This window comes from Canis lupus, chromosome 9, assembly GCF_011100685.1.
Source record: "Canis lupus familiaris isolate Mischka breed German Shepherd chromosome 9, alternate assembly UU_Cfam_GSD_1.0, whole genome shotgun sequence".
Classification (NCBI taxonomy): Eukaryota; Metazoa; Chordata; class Mammalia; order Carnivora; family Canidae; genus Canis; species Canis lupus.
Window position 1 is genome coordinate 48,142,464 of NC_049230.1, and position 19,100 is coordinate 48,161,563.

Sequence of the window (19,100 nt, forward strand, 5' to 3'; positions counted from 1 at the left end):
AACGAAGAAACTAACCACTCCTTTTTTCTTGCACTACTATGTCAAATGCTGTCAAGAGGTCTAGTAAAATGAAGGATGAGAACCAACAGACCTGGCAACACCTAGGTTAATGCTCAAAGGGCAGGCTGGGTAGGTCCTGAGGATAGCAAGGTAGAAGTCTGAGTCACTAGGATTTAACTTACAGAAAAGTAAAGATGCACATGAACACAAATGCCTCATGCTGGTAAAGCCAGGGTGACAGGATGTGCAAACAGAAAAGCAGCTAAATGTCTAATGTTCCAACACCTCTACACTCAAGAGGTCTATGGCAATGCTGGACCTAACCCCAGAGACCTCCCACTATGCCAGACCTCATTACCACACTCACCCTGTAGGGTGGCAGATACAAAGACAAGAGAACTACAACGTGCATCCCACAGGACACGCACCCCACAGGGCTCTGGTTTCTGGCAGCTCAGATCCACCCATGCACACCGACACCTGGAGCTCCACAACTGGGCAGCCACCGACAAGGCTGACTAATCTCTCCTGAGCCTTCACTCCTCTTATCTACAAAATGGGGGCATTCCTTCAGCCTTCTACTAAGTCCTCTTACTCTTTAGCTTCTTTCTTGAAGAATTTATCTCTCATTCTCTCCCCTACATTACAGGATTTTAGTCCTAGATGATCCAAAATTAATGCAAACTCCAAATGTTCTTCATACTAAGACAGCACTGACCAACATAAACACAGGATGAGCCACAAGTATAATTTTAAATTTTCTAGCAGCCAAATTAAAAAAAGTAGATATGAGTAATTTTAATAAATTTTACTTAACCCAATAAATATCCAAAATATTATTTCAACATACAACCAGTATTAAATAATTAATACTAAAAAAATATGAAATATCTCAAGTCTCTATAATCCAGTGTGCACTTCACACAGTACATCTCAGTTTGGTGTGGACACATTTCAATGTTCAAAAACCACGAGTGGCTATGGCCAGCTTGTTGGAGATGGCAGCCACCTCTCCCTCCAATCTGTACATGTGCAAAAGCCAACCTTTCTCCAAGATTCCATTTGGAATCCTAAGCAAGACACCTGTGGTATCAGTCTGCAGCAGGCATGAACACACAGGAAGCTTCCTTTAACCAACCCAAGTGGTTCAGCATTTCCTCTTTGTTACTCCTATAACATTTTTCTCTTTTAATAGTAATTGCCAAACTGTAATTGTGCCTGTGATTCTCAAAACTGGAATACAAGAACCTCCGCAATGACAAGGTACCATGTTTATTTTCATGTGGTTCCAAGTTCAAAAGCTGACAAACAAAAGGCATTAAATGTCACAAAAGCAAAATAATGAAGAAACAAATGCATGAATAAATGGTTCCTATCTACATCTGGAAGCCAGTTAGTTCCAAAAGATTTACTCTAGGACACCACCAAAAGAAAAAAAATTCATCAGCCAATTTTGGTTTCTTCTCCTTTTTCATTAAGTTTTACAACATTTACAGAACACCTAAAATGTGCCAAATAATATTCAAGGTGTTGGAAACTAAGAAAAGCTAAAGCCCTACTTTCAAAGAATTTACAGCCCAGCCACTAAAACAATAAATAACATATAAAGGAACCAGTAATTAAAACACAAATCATGTGGGGCACCTGCCTGGCTCAGTCGGTAAAATATGCAACTCTTGATCTCAGCGTCACAAGTTCAAGTCCCACACTGGGTGGAGAGATTACTTAAAACACACAGACACACAAAGTATGTGTACTGACAAAGAACGAGGTGCTCTGAAAGCACAGGGAGTACAACTCCGTCAGAAGTCAGCAAACCAGAGCCTGCAGCCTGAAAGCCAAAGATAGTTTTGATTTTAAATCCTAAAAACCATCTGAAATTCAAATCCCAATATCCACACATACAGTGGCACACAGCCAGACTCACTTGTCCACATGCATGGTTTGTGGTCTGTTTTCATGCTACAAGCTCAGCAATGATAGGCAAACACACCTATGCCGAGTGCCACCTTTAGCCATACTGTGACTGGACCTTCTTGTCATTGTCGTAACCAGTGCATACCCATCATATCAAAAGAAGATGAAAAAAGAATAGTGGACTTTGAATCTTTTTAATGCTCTAAATCCACAGATTACATACAATGTTACTCCATGGCAAAGCACTGGGCTTATAGTGCAAAGACATGGTAACAACAGTAAAAGGCAACAGTAAACACTGGCATCACAGACAAAGCACACATCACAGACTTCACAATTCACAGGAAAGCAGTAATCAGAAAAGTCAGAAAATCTAAGAAGCTCAACTCCAAACAAGATAAACTCAAAGAAGGACACCTGGGTGGCTCAGTGGCTGAGCATCTGCCTTAGGCTCAGGGCGTGATCCCAGGATCCCGGGATCAAGTCCTGCATTGGGCTCCCCACAGGGAGCCTGCTTCTCCCTCTGCCTGTGTCTTGCCCTCTCCCTCTGTGTCTCTCATTAATAAATAAATAAATCTTAAAAAAAAAAAAAAGATAAACTCAAAGAGATACTCCCCTAGATACATCGTAATCAAACTGCTGAAAGCCAGAGAACTGTGAAAGCAACAAAAAAGAAGCAACTTAATCACATATAACAGAGACCCTCCATTAGTTTAGAAGCTGATCTCTCATCAGAAACCACAGAGGCCAGAAGGCAGGGGGATGACACACTCAATGTGTTGAAAGAATGTCAACCAAGAATTCTACAGATACCAAAATACCTTTATAAATGAAGAAATTAAAGCATTTAATATTAAGAAAAGAATTTGTTACTGGCAGACCTACCCTGTAAGAAGTGTTAAGGAAGTCTTCCAGGTAAATATAAAAGATAGTATAAATGCACTTTTAGTTGCAACTGTTGCTTTCTTCTGTATGATTTAAAGGACAACTGCATAAAACAACAATTGTAACTGTAAATCTGTCTGGATAGGCACAGGGCACACAACACACAAAGATGTACTTTATTTGATTTTAACAGCACATGAAGGACAAAGGAAATGGAGCTATACAGGAGCAAATCTTTTATATAGTATTTTAACAAAACTGGTATTCATGGGCAGCCCGGGTGGCTCAGCGGTTTAGCGCCGACTTCAGCCCGGGGTGTGATCCTGGAGACCCAGGATCAAGTCCCGCGTCAGGCTCCCTGCATGGAGCCTGCTTCTCCCTCTGCCTCTCTCTCTTTCTCTCCTCTCTGTGTATTCTCATGAAGAAATAAATAAAATTACAATAAAAATTACAAATTACAATATTAAATTTTTTCCCCAAGGAAACAAATGAAAGTATAGTTAAACAATGAGGGAAGTAAAATGGCACACTAGAAAATCTCTTTTCAACACAAAAGAAAGTAAAGGAGGAAGAGAGGAACAAAAGACATAAGATATACAGACAACAAACACCAAACTACAGAGCAAATCCTATCTTCTCAGTAATTATATTAGATGTAAATGGCTTAGATATTCCAATTAAAAGGCAGAGACTGTATGAAAAAAAATACAATCCAACTGTATGCGGTCTACGAGACATAGACTTTAGATTGAAAGATATGAAGAGACTAAAAGTAAAAGCCAGAAAAAGAGCTACAAAGAGAAACCACAAACCACAAGCAGAAGGGCTACATGGCTATTGGACAAAATAGACTTTAAAACAAGAACTATATTGCTACAGACAAAGAGGAACACTTCATAATGATAAAAGGGCCAAAACAACAGGTAGATATAACAACTATAAATACACACACAACTAACAATAGAGCCTCAAACCACACAAAGCAAACACTGACAGAACTGAAAGAAAAGAGAACACAATACCAAGAGACTCCAAAACCCTACCAGTAGTAACAGAGTCACTAAAAGACAAGGAAGAATGAGGAAGATTCCACAGCACAGACTAGCTCCATCTAACACACAGGGAACAACCTAAGGGCTGCACTGTACACACTATGTTCGGGCACTCATCACACCCTCTTCAAGACAGAACATAATCTGAGCCATTTTTTTTAAATTAACTAATTGAAACAAATCAAAGTATATCTTCTGACTATAATGGAATTATATTACAAATCAACAAAATAGGGATATCTATGAAATACCTAAATATCTGGAAATTAAACAACATACTTCTAACTAATCCATGGGTCAGGGTGCCTGGCTGGCTCAGTTGGTAGAGCATGTAATACTTAATCTCAGGATTGTGAATTCAAGTTCCATGCCCAATAAATCAATAAGTAATAAATAAATCAATAAATAGTCAATCAATTAACCAATCCAGGAGTCAAAGATATCACAAGAGAAAAAAAATATTTTGAACTGAAAAAAATGAAAACACAACATATCAAAATTTATAGGGGGCCACTTGTATTAGTTTTCTAGGGCTGCTGTAACAGTATCATAACGGGGTCAATTAAAACAGCAGAAATTCATTGTCTCACAATTCTGGAAGCGAGAAGTCCAAAATCAACATGCCAATTGGGCCATGCTTTCTCTTATGGTTCTAGGAGTGGTCTTTCTTCCCTCTCCAGCTTCTGGTATTTGCCAGCAAGCCTTGGTATTCTGCGGCTTATAAGTGTCACTCCAGGATATGGTTGTCCTTTCCATGTATGTCTTCACATTGTCCCCTCCATGTATGCCTGTCCTCACAAAGCTCTCTCCTCTCTTATGCCAGTACCAATCTCATTGTACTAGGAGCCATCCTATTCTGGACCTCATCTGATTGTCTACAATGACCCCATTTCCAAATAAGGTCACATCCTGAGATATAGGGTGGGGGGAACTTCAACCTACCTTTTTGGGGGTCACAAATCAACCATAACACAGCTAAAAAGTGCTTCAAGGGAAATGTATACCTCAAACTCCTATATCAGAAAAGAACTCAAACCAAGATCCTAAGCTTCTACCTTAAGAAACTAGAAAAAAAGGCAAATTAAACCCAAAGCAAGCAGAAGAAAGTAAATAAAGAGTGGAAATAAATGAAAAGAATTTTAAAAAATAAAGAATATCAACAAAATCAAAAGTTACTTCTTTGAAACTTCAACATAATTCACAAACCTTTGGCTAAATTGACCAAGAAAAACAGAAGACCCAAATTACTAATATCAAGAATGAAAGAGAGAATATTACTACTAGCCTTCTAAAAAAGAGAAAGAATTTTTTAAATATTTTATTCATTTATTCATGAAAGACATAGAGAGATGAGAGACCTAGGCAGAGGGAGAAGCAGGCTCCCTGTGGGGAGCCTGATGGCTGACTTGATCCCAGGACCCTGGGTCTGCAACTTGAGAACTTGAGCCAAAGGCAGATGCTCAACAACTGAGCCACCCAGGCACCCCGAGAGAGAATTATTTAATATATTATTTTTTTAATTTTATTTATTTATTCATGGGGGGGGGGCAGAGACACAGGCAGAGGGTGAAGCAGGCTCCATGCAGGGAGCCCGATGCAGGACTCAATCCCAGGTCTCCAGGATCACCCCCTGGACTGAAGGTGGCGCTAAACCGCTAAACCACCAGGGCTGCCCTCAAAAGAGAATTATAAGGGAATACTACAAAAAACTGTATGCCGACAGAGTAGAGGAAATGAACAAATTCCTAGAAAGACATAAAATACCAAAAATGACTTAAGAACAGAAACCCTGAATACCTAAAACAAGTGAGGAAATTAATCGTGAAAGAACTTCCAACAAAGAAAAGCCCTAAACCAGGATGCCTGGGTGGATCAGTGGTTAAGCGTCTCCCTTCGGCTCAGGGTGTGATCCTGGAGTCCAGGAATTGAGTCCCACATTGGGCTCTCTGCATGGAGCCTGCTTCTCCCTCTGCCTATGTCTCTGCCTCTCTCACGAATAAATAAATAAAATCTTTAAAAAGAAAAAAAGAAAAGAAAAGCCCAGAACCAAATTGCTTCAGGGGTGAATTCTACCAATTTTTTTTTAAAGATTTTATTTATTTATTCATGAGAAACACAGAGAGAGAGAGGCAGAAATACGGGCAGAGGGAGAAGTAGGCTCCATGCAGGGAGCCTGATGTGGGACTCAATCCCGGGACTCCAGGATCACATCCTGGGCCAAAGGCAGGCTCTAAACCGCTGAGCCACCCAGGAATCCCCTCTACCAAACATTTAAAGAACAAATAACACCAATCCTTCACAAACACTTCCAAAAAAATAGAATATACTTCCCAACGCACGAAGCCAGTATCACCCTCTCACCAAACACTCAGACACCAACAAAAAAGAAAAAAAGAAAACCACAGACCAATGTAATATCCTTTATGCAAAAGTCCTCAACAAAATACTACCAAACCAAATGCAACAAGATATACGAAAGGTTAGATACTGTGACAAAGTGGATTTACTGCAGAAACAGTTCAACATACAAAAAGCACTGCAATACGCAATATTAATGGAATAAAGGACAAAGCCATATGATCATCTCAACAAATGCAGAAGCACTTAAAACTCAATACCCCCTTCTAATTTAAAAAAATAAAAAAAAAAAACACTCAAACTGTGAATAGATGAAAACTTCCTCAACCTGATAGAAGGCATCTACAAAACTCCAAGGCTAACGCCATAGTTCATGGTGAAAGACTGAAAGCTTCTCCCTAAAAACAGGAATGAGACAGGGGTGGCTGCTGTCACCACTTCTATCCAACATGTTACTAAAGGTTCTAGTTAGAGGGATTAGGCAAGGAAAAGAAATATAAGGTACCCAGATTTGAAAGGACAAAGTAAAGCTCTTCTACCTCTATTCCCAGATGACATGATCTGTACAGTGGACATGTATGACACATCTGTACAGATGACATGATTTGTACAGTTGAAAAAAAACAAGGCGGAAGGTCATGGTGCCAACCCCTGCACAGCTAAAGACCCACATAGAACTTTGGAGTCCTTTAAAACTTAACCAAGAGCGGACTGTTGACCAGAAGCCTTATGGATAACATATACAGTAAATTAACATATATTTTGTATATCATATACTGTATCCTTACAGTAAAATACGCTAGAGAAAAAAACGTTAAGAAAATCATAAGGAGGACAGCACGGGTGGCTCAGTGATTTAGCACCTGCCTTAGGCCCAGGGTGTGATCCTGGAGACCTGGGATCAAGTCCCACGTCGGGCTTCCTGCGTGGGGCCTGCTTCTCCCTCTGCCTGTGTCTCTGCCTCTCTCTGTGTGTGTCTCTCATGAATGAATAAATAAAATCCTTAAAAAAAAATCATAAGGAATATACTTTAGAGTACTATGCTCTATTTATTAAAAAAAAAAAACCTGCATGTAAGTGGACATGCACAGTTCAAACCCAAGTTGTTCAAGAGTCAACTGTACATATAACATATATTCTATGTACATAACATTTGTTAATAAAGTTCTCCCAGAAACTGTATTTATGTTATGCCTAAATGTCTTAAGATTACTGAAACTGTTTAAGGTATGAGAACAGATACTACAGAACCATAAGGGTAGATTCTAACAGACCACTTCTGTAAGGGAAGGAAAACAGACGGGTAGACAAGTCAGAGGTGGGGGAACACCTGACCTTTCACCAGCCAGTAATACAGCGGGCGTTTTGTTTTAGCCTCTAGCATTCATTCATGGAGCTCACAAAGCACAGGCGAAGGGCAAGGATACGCAAGCAACGAAGACTCTCTAAGCCTACATGCCAGCCTTGGAATCTGATGGGGAGGAGAAGACTGTACTTCAAGGACAGAAATCAGTTTACAACCAGCCTAGCAAACAATTTTAAAACTACACAAAACAGAAAGCCCTCTAGGCCTTTCTCAGGGAGCACTCTTTAGGCCACTGGGTGTCAGATGCTTTCCATTAACAAAGATTCAGTCCTTCCACTGAAACTAATGTAATATTGTGTGTCAAGTATACTCCAATTAAAAAAAAAATCTCTCTCCTTTCCCATGAGTTGTACTTCATGGTAGCCAAGCAATTTTTCTTTGTAGAAATACTCCAAATAATAAATGAAGAAAGTCTGCCATTTCGCAGTTAATGACTCTGAGCAATAAATATCAATGATTGTTAACAGCACAAAACAAGACGACCAGATTTATTATGCCCGATTAAAACAAAACAAAACAAAACAAAACTCAGTACTAGTTACAAAGCATTCTTGCTAAAAAAGAAAAGAAAAGCTTTTATTTTTTTATTTTTATTTTATTTTTTTAAGAAAAGCTTTTAAAAGACAAACCTACGTCTGATGCAGTCTCTAGCCCTGGGCTGTCCAACTGAAAAATAATGTGAGCCACAAGCATGAGCCGGGTTTGTGATTTTCAGTTTCCTAGTAATCCCATTTTTAAAAAGGAATTAGAAACACAAATTACTTTTAGTAATATTTAACCCAATATACCCGAAATACTGTATTTCAACATGCAATTAGTATTTTTTGAAGTATTAATGTGATACTTTACTAAGTCTTCAAAATCCTGTGTATATTTTGCACTTAAAGCACATCTCAATTCACACTAATCACGTTTCCACCACTCAAGAGTGGCATGACAGCTATCAATATGAAAAACAACAGCTCCAGATCTTAAATATCAATGACAGTAAATACAGAGAACAGAGGAACATGTAAACATCATAGCAATGCAATCAGCAAAATCAAGATTATGGAAAGCTTTGGGACAAATGAACCATTATCTTCAAAACAACTGCAAAAGAAAAATAAAGACATGTCAATCAATATATTGAGATTTAAGAGAAATCTATCAAGGGCAATGAATAGACCATATTTTGTTCCTAATTTGAAATAAGAAATATCAACAGTAACTGCATATTTATTAACTGAAATATTTATATTACCTGAAATATATATTCACAGATGGAGTAGAGACTGTCCTTGAGGAGGTAACTGTTGATGCCCGAGACAGGTATGCAGAGGTTCATTCAACTACCATATACCTACTTCTTTTTTTTTTTTTTAATTATTTTTTTTTAAAGATTTATTTATTCATGAGAGGCACAGAGAGAGAGAGAGGCGGAGACACAGACAGAGGGAGAAGCAGGCTCCATGCAGGGAACCCGATGTGGGACTGGATCCGGGTCTCCAGGATCACGCCCTGGGCCAAAGGCAGGCACTAAACCACTGAGCCACCCAGGGATCCCCCCATACATCTACTTCTAAATAGTTTGGAAAACTTCCATAATAAAGAATCTAAAGTATCGGGCAGCCCGGGTGGCTCAGTGGTTTAGCGCTGCCTTCAGTCCAGGGCCTGATCCTGGAGACTCGGGTTTGAGTCCCACATCAGGCTCCCTGCATGGAGCCTGCTTCTCCCTCTGCCTGTGTCTCTGCCTCTGTATGTGTGTGTCTCTCATGAATAAATAAATAAAATCTTAAAAAAAGAATCTAAAGTACCTGCGTATGTACTTGCCTGTATAGGCTCAATAATAACACCAATGGCCTGCCAAGAGAACTGAGTGCTTGGGAACAAAGGAGATGCTTCACTTTATACTTTTATATTTCTTTGAATTTTGAACCATGTAACCTATCTTACCTACTCAAAAAACTGAATTTTCACACATACATACTTTGACTCAATCCACTGGCCTCTGCAACTCCACCATGTCACCAGGCCCAGGCCTACTCCCTACTGCTTCCTCTCCCGCCTTCCTTCAATCCACTCTCCACACAGCAGCCAGAGTCATCTTTTTAAAATAGCATTCTGTGCCTAAAATCCTTCACTGACTGTCTACAGTACTTAGGAAACCACCAACTGGTTACCAAGGCAACAAGACCCTATATGACCTGGCCCTGCCTCTTCAGCCTCACCTCGTGCCACTCACCCCTTCTGACCTAGTAATTCCACCCTGTACCAAAGGATACAGACTCACCCAATTCATGATTGAGGAAACTGGGACATCTCTACAAAACACACCATGTGGCTCTATTAAAAATGTTAAAGATACGGATGCACAGGAAATAATACACGAAAGAGGAAGATGCAGACAGCACATGCTCACTGATTCCAGCCACTTTTAAATATGAACATGCACATTCACAAGGATCAGAAAAACAGATGACAAATATTTGACATTTTTTGGTTTCAATTTTATAAATTTGTTAAAATGACTTTAAAAAAAAAGAAATGTACATACTGTACCTCAGCATTCCAACTCATCCCTCACCTCTTTGAAGACCTGGACTAACCCATCTTCTTCAAGGAACCTTTCCCAACACAGTTCTGGCTGCAGCGATGAATGCAGCAGCACAGGCCTTTCTTTTCTCGTTAACTTTTAACTGATTCCATCTCATTTCCTGCTTGGTAATATCTGCTCCACCACATTTTTACATTTTGTGAAATCAGGGAATGATCTCAAAAATGTGCATGTCCCCTTACACAGTACACAGACTAGCACTTCAGAAATAGAAGGTGCTCGGTAAATGCTTACAGACCCCTGGAAAGAGCATTTTAAATATACTCCGATCAGAACCTACAAACCTATTAACGGAACAAACCTATTAAAATTGGGATGCAAAAAGCAGTCAAAAACTTTTCTAGGGAACCCTGGGTGGCGCAGCGGTTTGGCGCCTGCCTTTGGCCCAGGGCACGATCCCGGAGACCCAGGATCGAATCCCACATCGGGCTCTCGGTGCATGGAGCCTGCTTCTCCCTCTGCCTGTGTCTCTGCCTCTCTCTCTCTCTCTGTGACTATCATAAATAAATAAAAATTCAAAAAAAATTTAAAAAAAAAAAAAAAACTTTTCTAAGTAAAATACCAACAGACAGTGATACAATTGGGAAAGTGACCTCTCATCTAGGAAGACACCATTTCGAAGGAAATGTCTCCTTCAGAGTAGTGTTTCAAAACTCAAAACCTGTGGAGAGATATTTTTTTTTTAAATAAGTGAAAATACTAGTTGTTAAGTAAAAGCAGAACAGTAAATGGGAGGACTTCAAAATCTAGAACAGATACACTCTGTACTACACCTACAGTAGGCCAGAGTAACCAGGCTCCAACTATTCCCTATGTGACTGGCTGAGTCAGCATCATCGTAACATGAAATCAAACCACGCACTTACTAGAAGATAAAGGCTTCTATCAAGCATGGTAAGACCAATGAAATGCTAAATATGAAGTTCCTAAAGAAAAGAACATGGCTCTCATTAGCTCAATTATTTTCAAAGACAAACTCAATAAAATGTGGTCCAACATAAAAAACCCGTTTTATGATAGGACAGGAAACAGAAGCAGGAAACAAGGACTCTGGTACCGATCACAAGTGAGATCTCTGAGCATTAGGGCTAAGAGACACTCACTGCTCTTGATCACCTTTTTTGTGACTCCAGAACCTTCCCCAATAATGAGCGCAGAAACACAAACCACAGAGATCCTGAGGGGCAGCCCTTTCCACGGGGAGGCTATGTCTTTAGTGTGGGTGAAAACTCACTTCTCAAGACCCTTCTGATGTCTGCACAACAGAACACTTTCTACCCTCCTTAGTAAAAATCAACCAAAGACAAGAACAGAAAAAAGAAACGTAAACTTCATCTAAGACACATTTTAGAGCCCTACATGAAACGTGAAGAGGAAGATGAAGGAGAGCCAAATCACTGCACAGAGCAGAGGAAAAGGAACCCAACCAAAGGGGTTCCTGCTCAGAAGCAGGCTGACTGAACCCACAGCACCACAGAGAGGTTCAGAAGATGAGGGGGATACTCTAGGCTAAAAAGGGGTGTAGGTGTAAAATTCCACCCAGGAGCATTGGACTCCTGGTCCCCAGACCCCTCCTACAGACTCAGACAAGCACTCCTCTCTGGGACCTGCAGAGACCAGGGGGTTAGCTCTGACGAAAGAAACTACACCAGGAGTGTCCCATACTGGGGACCATAGCAGAAAAGTCAGGAGTAAAGTCCACAACTACAGGCAGAGAAATTAGGTCAAGGCCATGGACTGAGCCACAGAAGACCCTCCTCCTCCTCCTGCCCTGTAACCTAGCTCCACAACGTCCAGCTCACCAACAAGGCAAGAGACTTGAAGGAGCCTTCTCTGAGGAAGCCAGACTAGAGGATAGTAACATTTGGAGGAAAGCCAACAGAAAAGTCCATCTTTGCCCTCTGCCCTCCACTAAAGAAACAAGTAAACAAGCCCCTAAACTCTCAGCTTTCCATTTTTAGCACTTTATTCTTTTTTTTAAATAAATTTATTTTTTATTGGTGTTCAATTTACCAACATACAGAATAACACCCAGTGCTCATCCCGTCAAGTGCCCCCCTCAGTGCCCGTCACCCATTCACTCCCACCCCCCGCCCTCCTCCCCTTCAGCACTTTATTCTTAACGGTGACTAAACAGCCAAGAATCACCAGAATGGAAGAAGCTTTCCAGAATGAAAGAAAGAAGTTAAAAAATACAGCAGCAAAGAGAAATGCAGGGGAAACAGAAAAAAAGGCAGAAAACCAATTATTTTATTATATTTTATTTTATTTTATTTTATTTTATTTTATTTAAGTAAGCCACAGGCCCAGCATGGAGCCCAACACGGGGCTTGAACTCACCACCCTTAGATCAAGACCTGCACTGAGGTCAAAAGTCAGATGCATAACGGACTAAGGCACCCAGGGATGCCATAGTTTTTTTAAGTTTTAATTGTATTTTAAGAAATTTAACTGAAATTAAGCAGATACTGTGTACGTTAAACAAGAACAGGAGCCATTAAAAAAAGGGAGAAAAATGTGAAAATACAAAAACAGAAGTTAAAAATTCAGTGAAAGAATAGTCAAAAATGCTCCCAAATAGTAGAACAAAAAGATTAAGACATGACCAGGATAAAAGCTTTTAAAAATTAGAATACCAAGGCAGCCCGGGTGGCGCAGCAGTTTAGTGCCGCCTTCGGCCCAGGCCAGGATCCTGGAGTCCTGGGATTGAGTACCATGTCAGGCTCCCTGCGTGTAGCCTGCTTTGTCTCCGCCTCTCTCTCTGTGTCTCTCATGAATAAATAAATGAAATTAAAAAAAAAAAAATAGAATACCAGGGCGCCTGGGTGGCTCAGTGGGTTAAGTGTCTGACTCTTGGTTTCAGCTCAGGTTGTGATCTCAGAGTCGGACTCTGAACTCAGCACAGAGTCGGCTTGAGAGTCTCTCTCTCCCTCTGCCTCTGCCCCCCCCCCCCGCTCTATTGCTCTCTCTCTCCCCCTCTCAAAATAAATTTTTAAGACAAAAATTATAATATTAAGTACACAAAGTACAACATTCAACTGAAATAGTAGAAAGCAAACTATCTCAAATATATTGTACAAAATTTCCTATAAACAAAATGGCATCAATCTCCAGATTTCAAGCTACTTAATATCCTGCATGATAAATGAAAAAACGCTACCATTAAGGCACATCATAACAATTAGGAAAATCAAGGATGCAATGATCCTAAAAAGTTGGCAGGGGAATAATGGTTACCAAGACTTAAAAAATGAAACTGGATTTCTCAATAGCAACAATGAAAACTAGAAGATATGAGAGCAGTAACTTAAAAATTACTTCCAACTGGAATGTCAAGCCCAAACATATTCTTTCAGTGTGGTGGGAGAATAAGTACATTTTCAGACACACAAGTCCCAAAAGTCTGCCTCCCAAAAAACTACTGGTAAGCTACCAGAGAATGTGTTCCACCACCACCAGTGAATAAACACACAGACAGGAGCCATTAGACTCAGGGAAAGAGAATGATGGGGAGACTCCCAGGACGTCAATGTGTACCAAGTCAAGAGAACAAGTGCATCCTGACCTGGCAGAGTGACTCAGGAGCACCAGAGAAGCAAATGTTGAGCTGACAGGACCAAGTAAAGGGAACTTAAACTGAGAAACATTTTACAGAATAGAAACTGCAAAAGCATTATTCTGAGGTTCAAAGGAAACCAGGCAAATGAAAAATGAGGCAATTATTAACTCCAGGAAGAAAAAAGGCTATACAGAAAAAGAAATACAAGGTGCCTGGCTGACTCAGTTGGTAGAGCCCTCGACTCTGATCTCAGTTTGTGATTTGAGCCCCACGTTGGGTGTAGAGAATACTAAAAAATAAAATCTTAAGGGACACCTGAGTGGCTCTCAGTTAGTTAAGCATCCAACTCTTGGTTTTCACTCAGGTCATGATCTCAGGGTCGTGGAATTAAGCCCTGAATCAGGTTCTATGCTCAGGACAGTCTGCTTAAGGTTCCCCCCCACTTGCCCTTCCCTCTGCTCGCACACTCTCTCTCTCGAAATCAAATTAAATCTTTAAAAAATAAATAACGATGTGTGTATATATATATATATATATATATATATATATATATATATAATTGTAGTTTACCACATGGCTCAGCACAGCACAATAATGACCTGAACAGACTGATGATTTTGGATGTGAATTTAACCAAGATTTTGAGTTTTCTAGAGAACAGAGAGTATGAGAGCACTGAAGTCATCATCTATCATTCGTGGAAGCCAACATTTAACCCCTAAAATTGGTGAATGAGGCATGGCAACACAAGCATATTATTTAGATACATGAAGTAAATGTTAAAGAGTGTCAAGTGGCTGCTGCTCTCTACAAAGTCAAGAGAGAAGGAGGGTGGCCTCTTTAAAATATCTTTTAGAACTATTTGCTTTTTTAAAACTTTCTTCAGTATTTTTTTATTTATTTTTTTGTCTAAGTAGGCTCCACATCCAATGTGAAGCTTCAACTCACCACCCTGAGACTCAGTGTTGTAAGGACTAAGCCAGCCAGCCACTCCAGCACTACCTGATTTTTTAAACCATGTACATGTGCATGTATTTTTTTAACAAAAAAGTAAGTTTAAAGAAAGATACAAAGTAGCCACCCTGCTAGAAAAGCCTACAGTCTGCCTGGGAATGCTCTCCTGTGGAAAGGTGACATTTTGCTGGGTCAAAAACCTTATGTCAAGTGCATTACTCTGTGCTCTGGCGCTGGGTGATCCTGAATATACATTAAACCCCAGAACCCCCCACATACTAATCCACAAAATGGGAGCAGTGGATACATTCCACTCTCTTACTAGTTCTCTGTAGTGTGAAGAAGAGGTGACTGTCTTTCTAGGTCAAGGAAAAGAAGAAAGAATAAACATGCAATTAGCTAAGTATCAAGCATTCGGTTTTCTAGTTTAATCATTTGGCAATCAATGAACCCTGATCCAGTCACCGTTTCCCATATTTAGTAGCAAGAGAGGATCCTACGCCTACCCACTGTCCAGGAGGCCCTTTACTCTATCATGCACCTCCATCATAAACACTTAAGATCATGAATCTAAACCCAGAGCTTTTATTCATGTAAAATGACCACCACCCACACAGCACACGTTCAGTGAGCTAAACTACCTGCATCCATGGTCTCCGGCACAAGCTCTGAGCCTTGGGATGCACTGTGCCTGTTTCTTCATCTGCAAACGGGAACAGAACAATACCTACCCCACAAGATCACTGTCAGGCTGTAATGAGTAAACTCGCGCACAGCACTACAGCAGGACTGGACACAAGTAAGGGCTTAGGAAACAGCCTGGAATGCCTGGGTGGCTCAGCGGTTGAGTGTCTGCCTTCCGCCAGGGGTGTGATCCTGGAGTCCTGGGATAGAGTCCCACATAGGGCACCCTGCATGGAACCTGCTTCTCTCTGCCTATGTCTGCCTCTCTCTCTGTGTGTCTCATGAAGAAAGAAAAAAAAAAAAAAGAAAGGAAAAAGCCTGTCATTATCATCAGCTCAGTTAAGCCCTCTATTCAAGACTGGAATGAGAGCCATCGGGGTCAACTGCTCATCAATTATTTATCAAGAACCTACTACGCGCCAGACACCCAACAAGTGCTAGTCCCGTCACTGGCTATGCCAAGTCATTCAAAAGTCTTCCAAGCCTGTTTTCCTCTTCTGCTAAGTAGGAAATAATAGTACCTGCTGCACAGAGCAGAGAGGGGCAGGGAGAGAACTTACCTAAAGTAAATCACAGGGCCCCGAGCCACAGCGAGTGCTCGATAATACCATTAATCACCACACATCATCTCTCCACAAACCTGGAAGTGACTTGCAGAGTTAACTAGTTCACCTGCTTGTTCCAGAGCCTATGGTAGGGATTCACTTAATACTCCTGCACCCTCCCCGTTTCCTTACTATCAACACTCCCAAAGGTAGATAAGAAATAAAAAGACCGCACGTTACTTGGATTAAAATACACAGCTGAGAGTGTGCACGGGGAGGCTGCACCTTCGCTTTCCCAAGCCCCCACGTTACTACTACACGGAGCTCTCTGGGAGGGCGACTAGCGATCACCCCTCCCTCCACACGGGTCCCGCCAGGAGCCCAAAGCCCGCACGGAGCCCGCACAGCTCCCGCATGGGATCCCGCACTGGGTCCACGGGCTCCCTCCCTGCCTCCCGCTCGCTTCTCCCTCCGCCGCGAGGCCAGAGGTCCCCGGCATGGGAGCCTGGTCTCCGCGCGGCCACGAGCTAGGACACAAACTATCGGCCACAATTGGCAAAAGGGAAGCCTACACGGCAGGAGCGAGACCACGGGAACTTTTTAGATCCAAAGCCCGTGGAGGCAGTTTGTTCAGAAATAAACTGAAGTCGTGCCTTCCTGCTTCTGACAGCCGCCAGGGCTGGGCAGCATTGTCTGGGGAGAAGCGCGCCGGGCCGGCCAACTTTTCCTTAAAGCCAGTGCCATCCTATTCGGAACAAAGTGAAAGGTCAGCGGGGCGCAGGAGAGAGAGGCGCGGGGAGCGGACGGCCTCGCCTCGGCTCGCGCCGCGAAGTTGGCCGGCTCGCCCCACTTTCCCTTTTGTCCTCCGCCCCTTCCGCGGGGCTCCCCGCAGAGGCCCCGGGCGCGCGGGGGCGGGCGACGCGGACCCGGGCGGCCGGCCCTCACCCCGCGCCCCGCCCGCCGGCCGCCCCCCGCCCGCCGCACAAAGCGCGCCCCGCGCGGCGCGGCCCGGACGCCGGCGGCCTCGGCCCGGCCTCGGCCTGAGGCGCGGCGGCGGCGGCGGTGGCGGGGAGGCGCGGGCCCGCCCGGCCCCCTCCGGCTCGGCGCCCCCGCCTGCGCCCGCGCGCCCTGCCTGCCCGCCGGCTCCGCGCCCGCCGGCTCCGCGCCCGCCGCCCCCGCCGGCCCGCCGCCCCGCTCCTCACCTCGGCATCGGCGGCGGCCATGGCCCGGGCCCGCAGCGTGGCCCCGCCCCTCCCGCGCGCCATCGCCCCGCCCGCGCCTCGCGGCTCAGGGCGGGGCGGGGCTGGCCGCGCGCGTCTGCGCCTGCGCCCGCGCCCGCGCCGGCGCACTGCGGCCCCGCGTGCGGCGTCCCCGGCGCCAGCCTGCGCCGACCGGAACCGGGACGCGCGGGCCGGGCGGGGGGCGGGGCTGGGCGCAGTGGCCTTCCGGGGGCGTCGCGCCGGCCGGGCGTTGTTCTCCGGTTTTCACAGTTAGCTTTTCCTTCTACGTGGTCATTCCGGTGGCCTGGCCGGGGTGGAGAAGGACCCCTGACCTCTAACCCCGGACACACTTGGCTTCCGCCGGCCTTCGCAGAAGGCGGATCGTGACGTGCGTCCTAGGGCGGTACCCGGGTTAGGGTCTTCGCGGCGTGCTGGGCAGCGCCCGCCTGGAGGGTGCTTCTGGGCCGCGCCCCGGGCTGGGGGTGCCCCGGCCGAGGGATGTCGCGCTGGGAGCGGGTGCCGGCGGGGACGCGGGCGCGCCGCCGAGGAGGACGCCTCTGAGCAGTGTGGCCTGCACCTGGGGTGATGGTCCAGCTCGGGACGCCCCGGCCAGCGGGCGCTTCCGCTCTCCCCGGGTGGGGACGGTGCCCTGACTGGGAGGCCGGGGTGGCTGGAGGATGCCCCCAGCAGGAGCTGGCCCCCGCCGGGCCGGGGCGCCGCGGTCAGGGGGTGTGCCCCCGCGGGGCTGCCTCCCTCCGCAGCCCCGGCTCTTTGATCCGGCCTCTGCCCGCCAGCCTGCTGCACACCAAGCATCCCATCAACTGCCTTCGCCCACCCGCTCCCACAGCCAGACTTATTTTTTACCATCTTCTGGGAGTTGAAGGAAAGATCGAAATTGGGATTCTCTGGCGAGTCTTTGCAGCAGGAACTGGGGAGACCCTGACTGGAGGGCTAATCTCTCTCCCCCTCGCTCAGGAGGGCTGGGTCCCAGGGGACCCCAGGAGGATGACGGAGGTGGCCACTGACCGTGCACACGGTGCAGAGGAGGAGGACAGGTGTGAGCACCCGGGAAGTCTCCCCACGTTTCTCTGGGACAGCCTCAGGCAGCTCCCAACAGGCTTAGGACCCCAGTCCATCGGAGCCGGCGACTGGACGCCCAGTACTTGTGGTCAGCACAGCACAGCCAGGCCACCTGCACCCACACGTGCCTGTCACCGTCCTCCCATCTCCACGCCTGCCAGGCAGGCCCTCCTTTGTCCCTTCCCTGAAACGCTCTCCCCCAAGGGAAGGAAGCCTTCCCTCACCAGCCTATTGGAAACCATACTGCACCCCAGAACTTCCTTGCTCTGTTGGATTCCATGGCACTCCACTGCTATGTTGTCTTTCCCACTAGAATCTAACCCAGACGGTCCAGGATTTTTATCTCCTGTGCCCTAATCCCTACAACAATGCTTAGCAGGAAGGAGACAAATATTTGTTGAATAAGTTTGATGTGAAGGAAACATCCTTCACCAGGCAAATACCAGCCGTAAGTGACTGTGCCAGAAGTAGGACATGCTCCCCTTTTGCACTGTCAGCACACCCATCTGATCCTGGTGTGGTCACTGACATGTCACACGCTGGCTTTGACATGTGCCGTGTGAACTGTATGACCAGTGGGTCAGCCCTGAGAGACACACTTGTTACCCACACTGAGGGAGCGAGCCAAAGCAAGGGAGTCGAGTGCACCCAAGGCTGCCTAACTGCGGAGAGGCAGAGATGGGATTGAAACCCACGCAGGTTTTAACTATGAGGCTACCGCTAGCAGATGTTTTATGGATTATTCTCCTTGTGGCATACTTTGAGCTTTTCTCCAATGTTCATCCTCTCCCTGTCCCACAAATAGTAACACTTTTAGCTGGGTACATGGCTGCCTGGCTAAAGAGCACATTTCCAACCAGAAAGAGTGGCCAGTGGGATGTTTG

General features: G+C 44.6%; 1 protein-coding gene across 3 annotated transcripts in view; it reads right to left on the reverse strand.

The window, feature by feature from the left end:
- EHMT1 (euchromatic histone lysine methyltransferase 1) overlaps positions 1 to 17,180 on the reverse strand; it is a 144,445-nt gene extending 127,265 nt beyond the window's left edge. Inside the window, exon 1 of one of the 3 annotated variants that reach the window (XM_038548583.1) lies at positions 17,119 to 17,180. In XM_038548583.1, the coding sequence (XP_038404511.1) occupies positions 17,119 to 17,139 (21 nt within the window). In that variant the 5' untranslated portion in view covers positions 17,140 to 17,180. The remainder of the gene's footprint in view (positions 1 to 17,118) is intronic. The other 2 variants (XM_038548584.1, XM_038548585.1) reach the window with 2 other exon arrangements.
- Between the last annotated feature and the right edge of the window lie 1,920 nt (positions 17,181 to 19,100).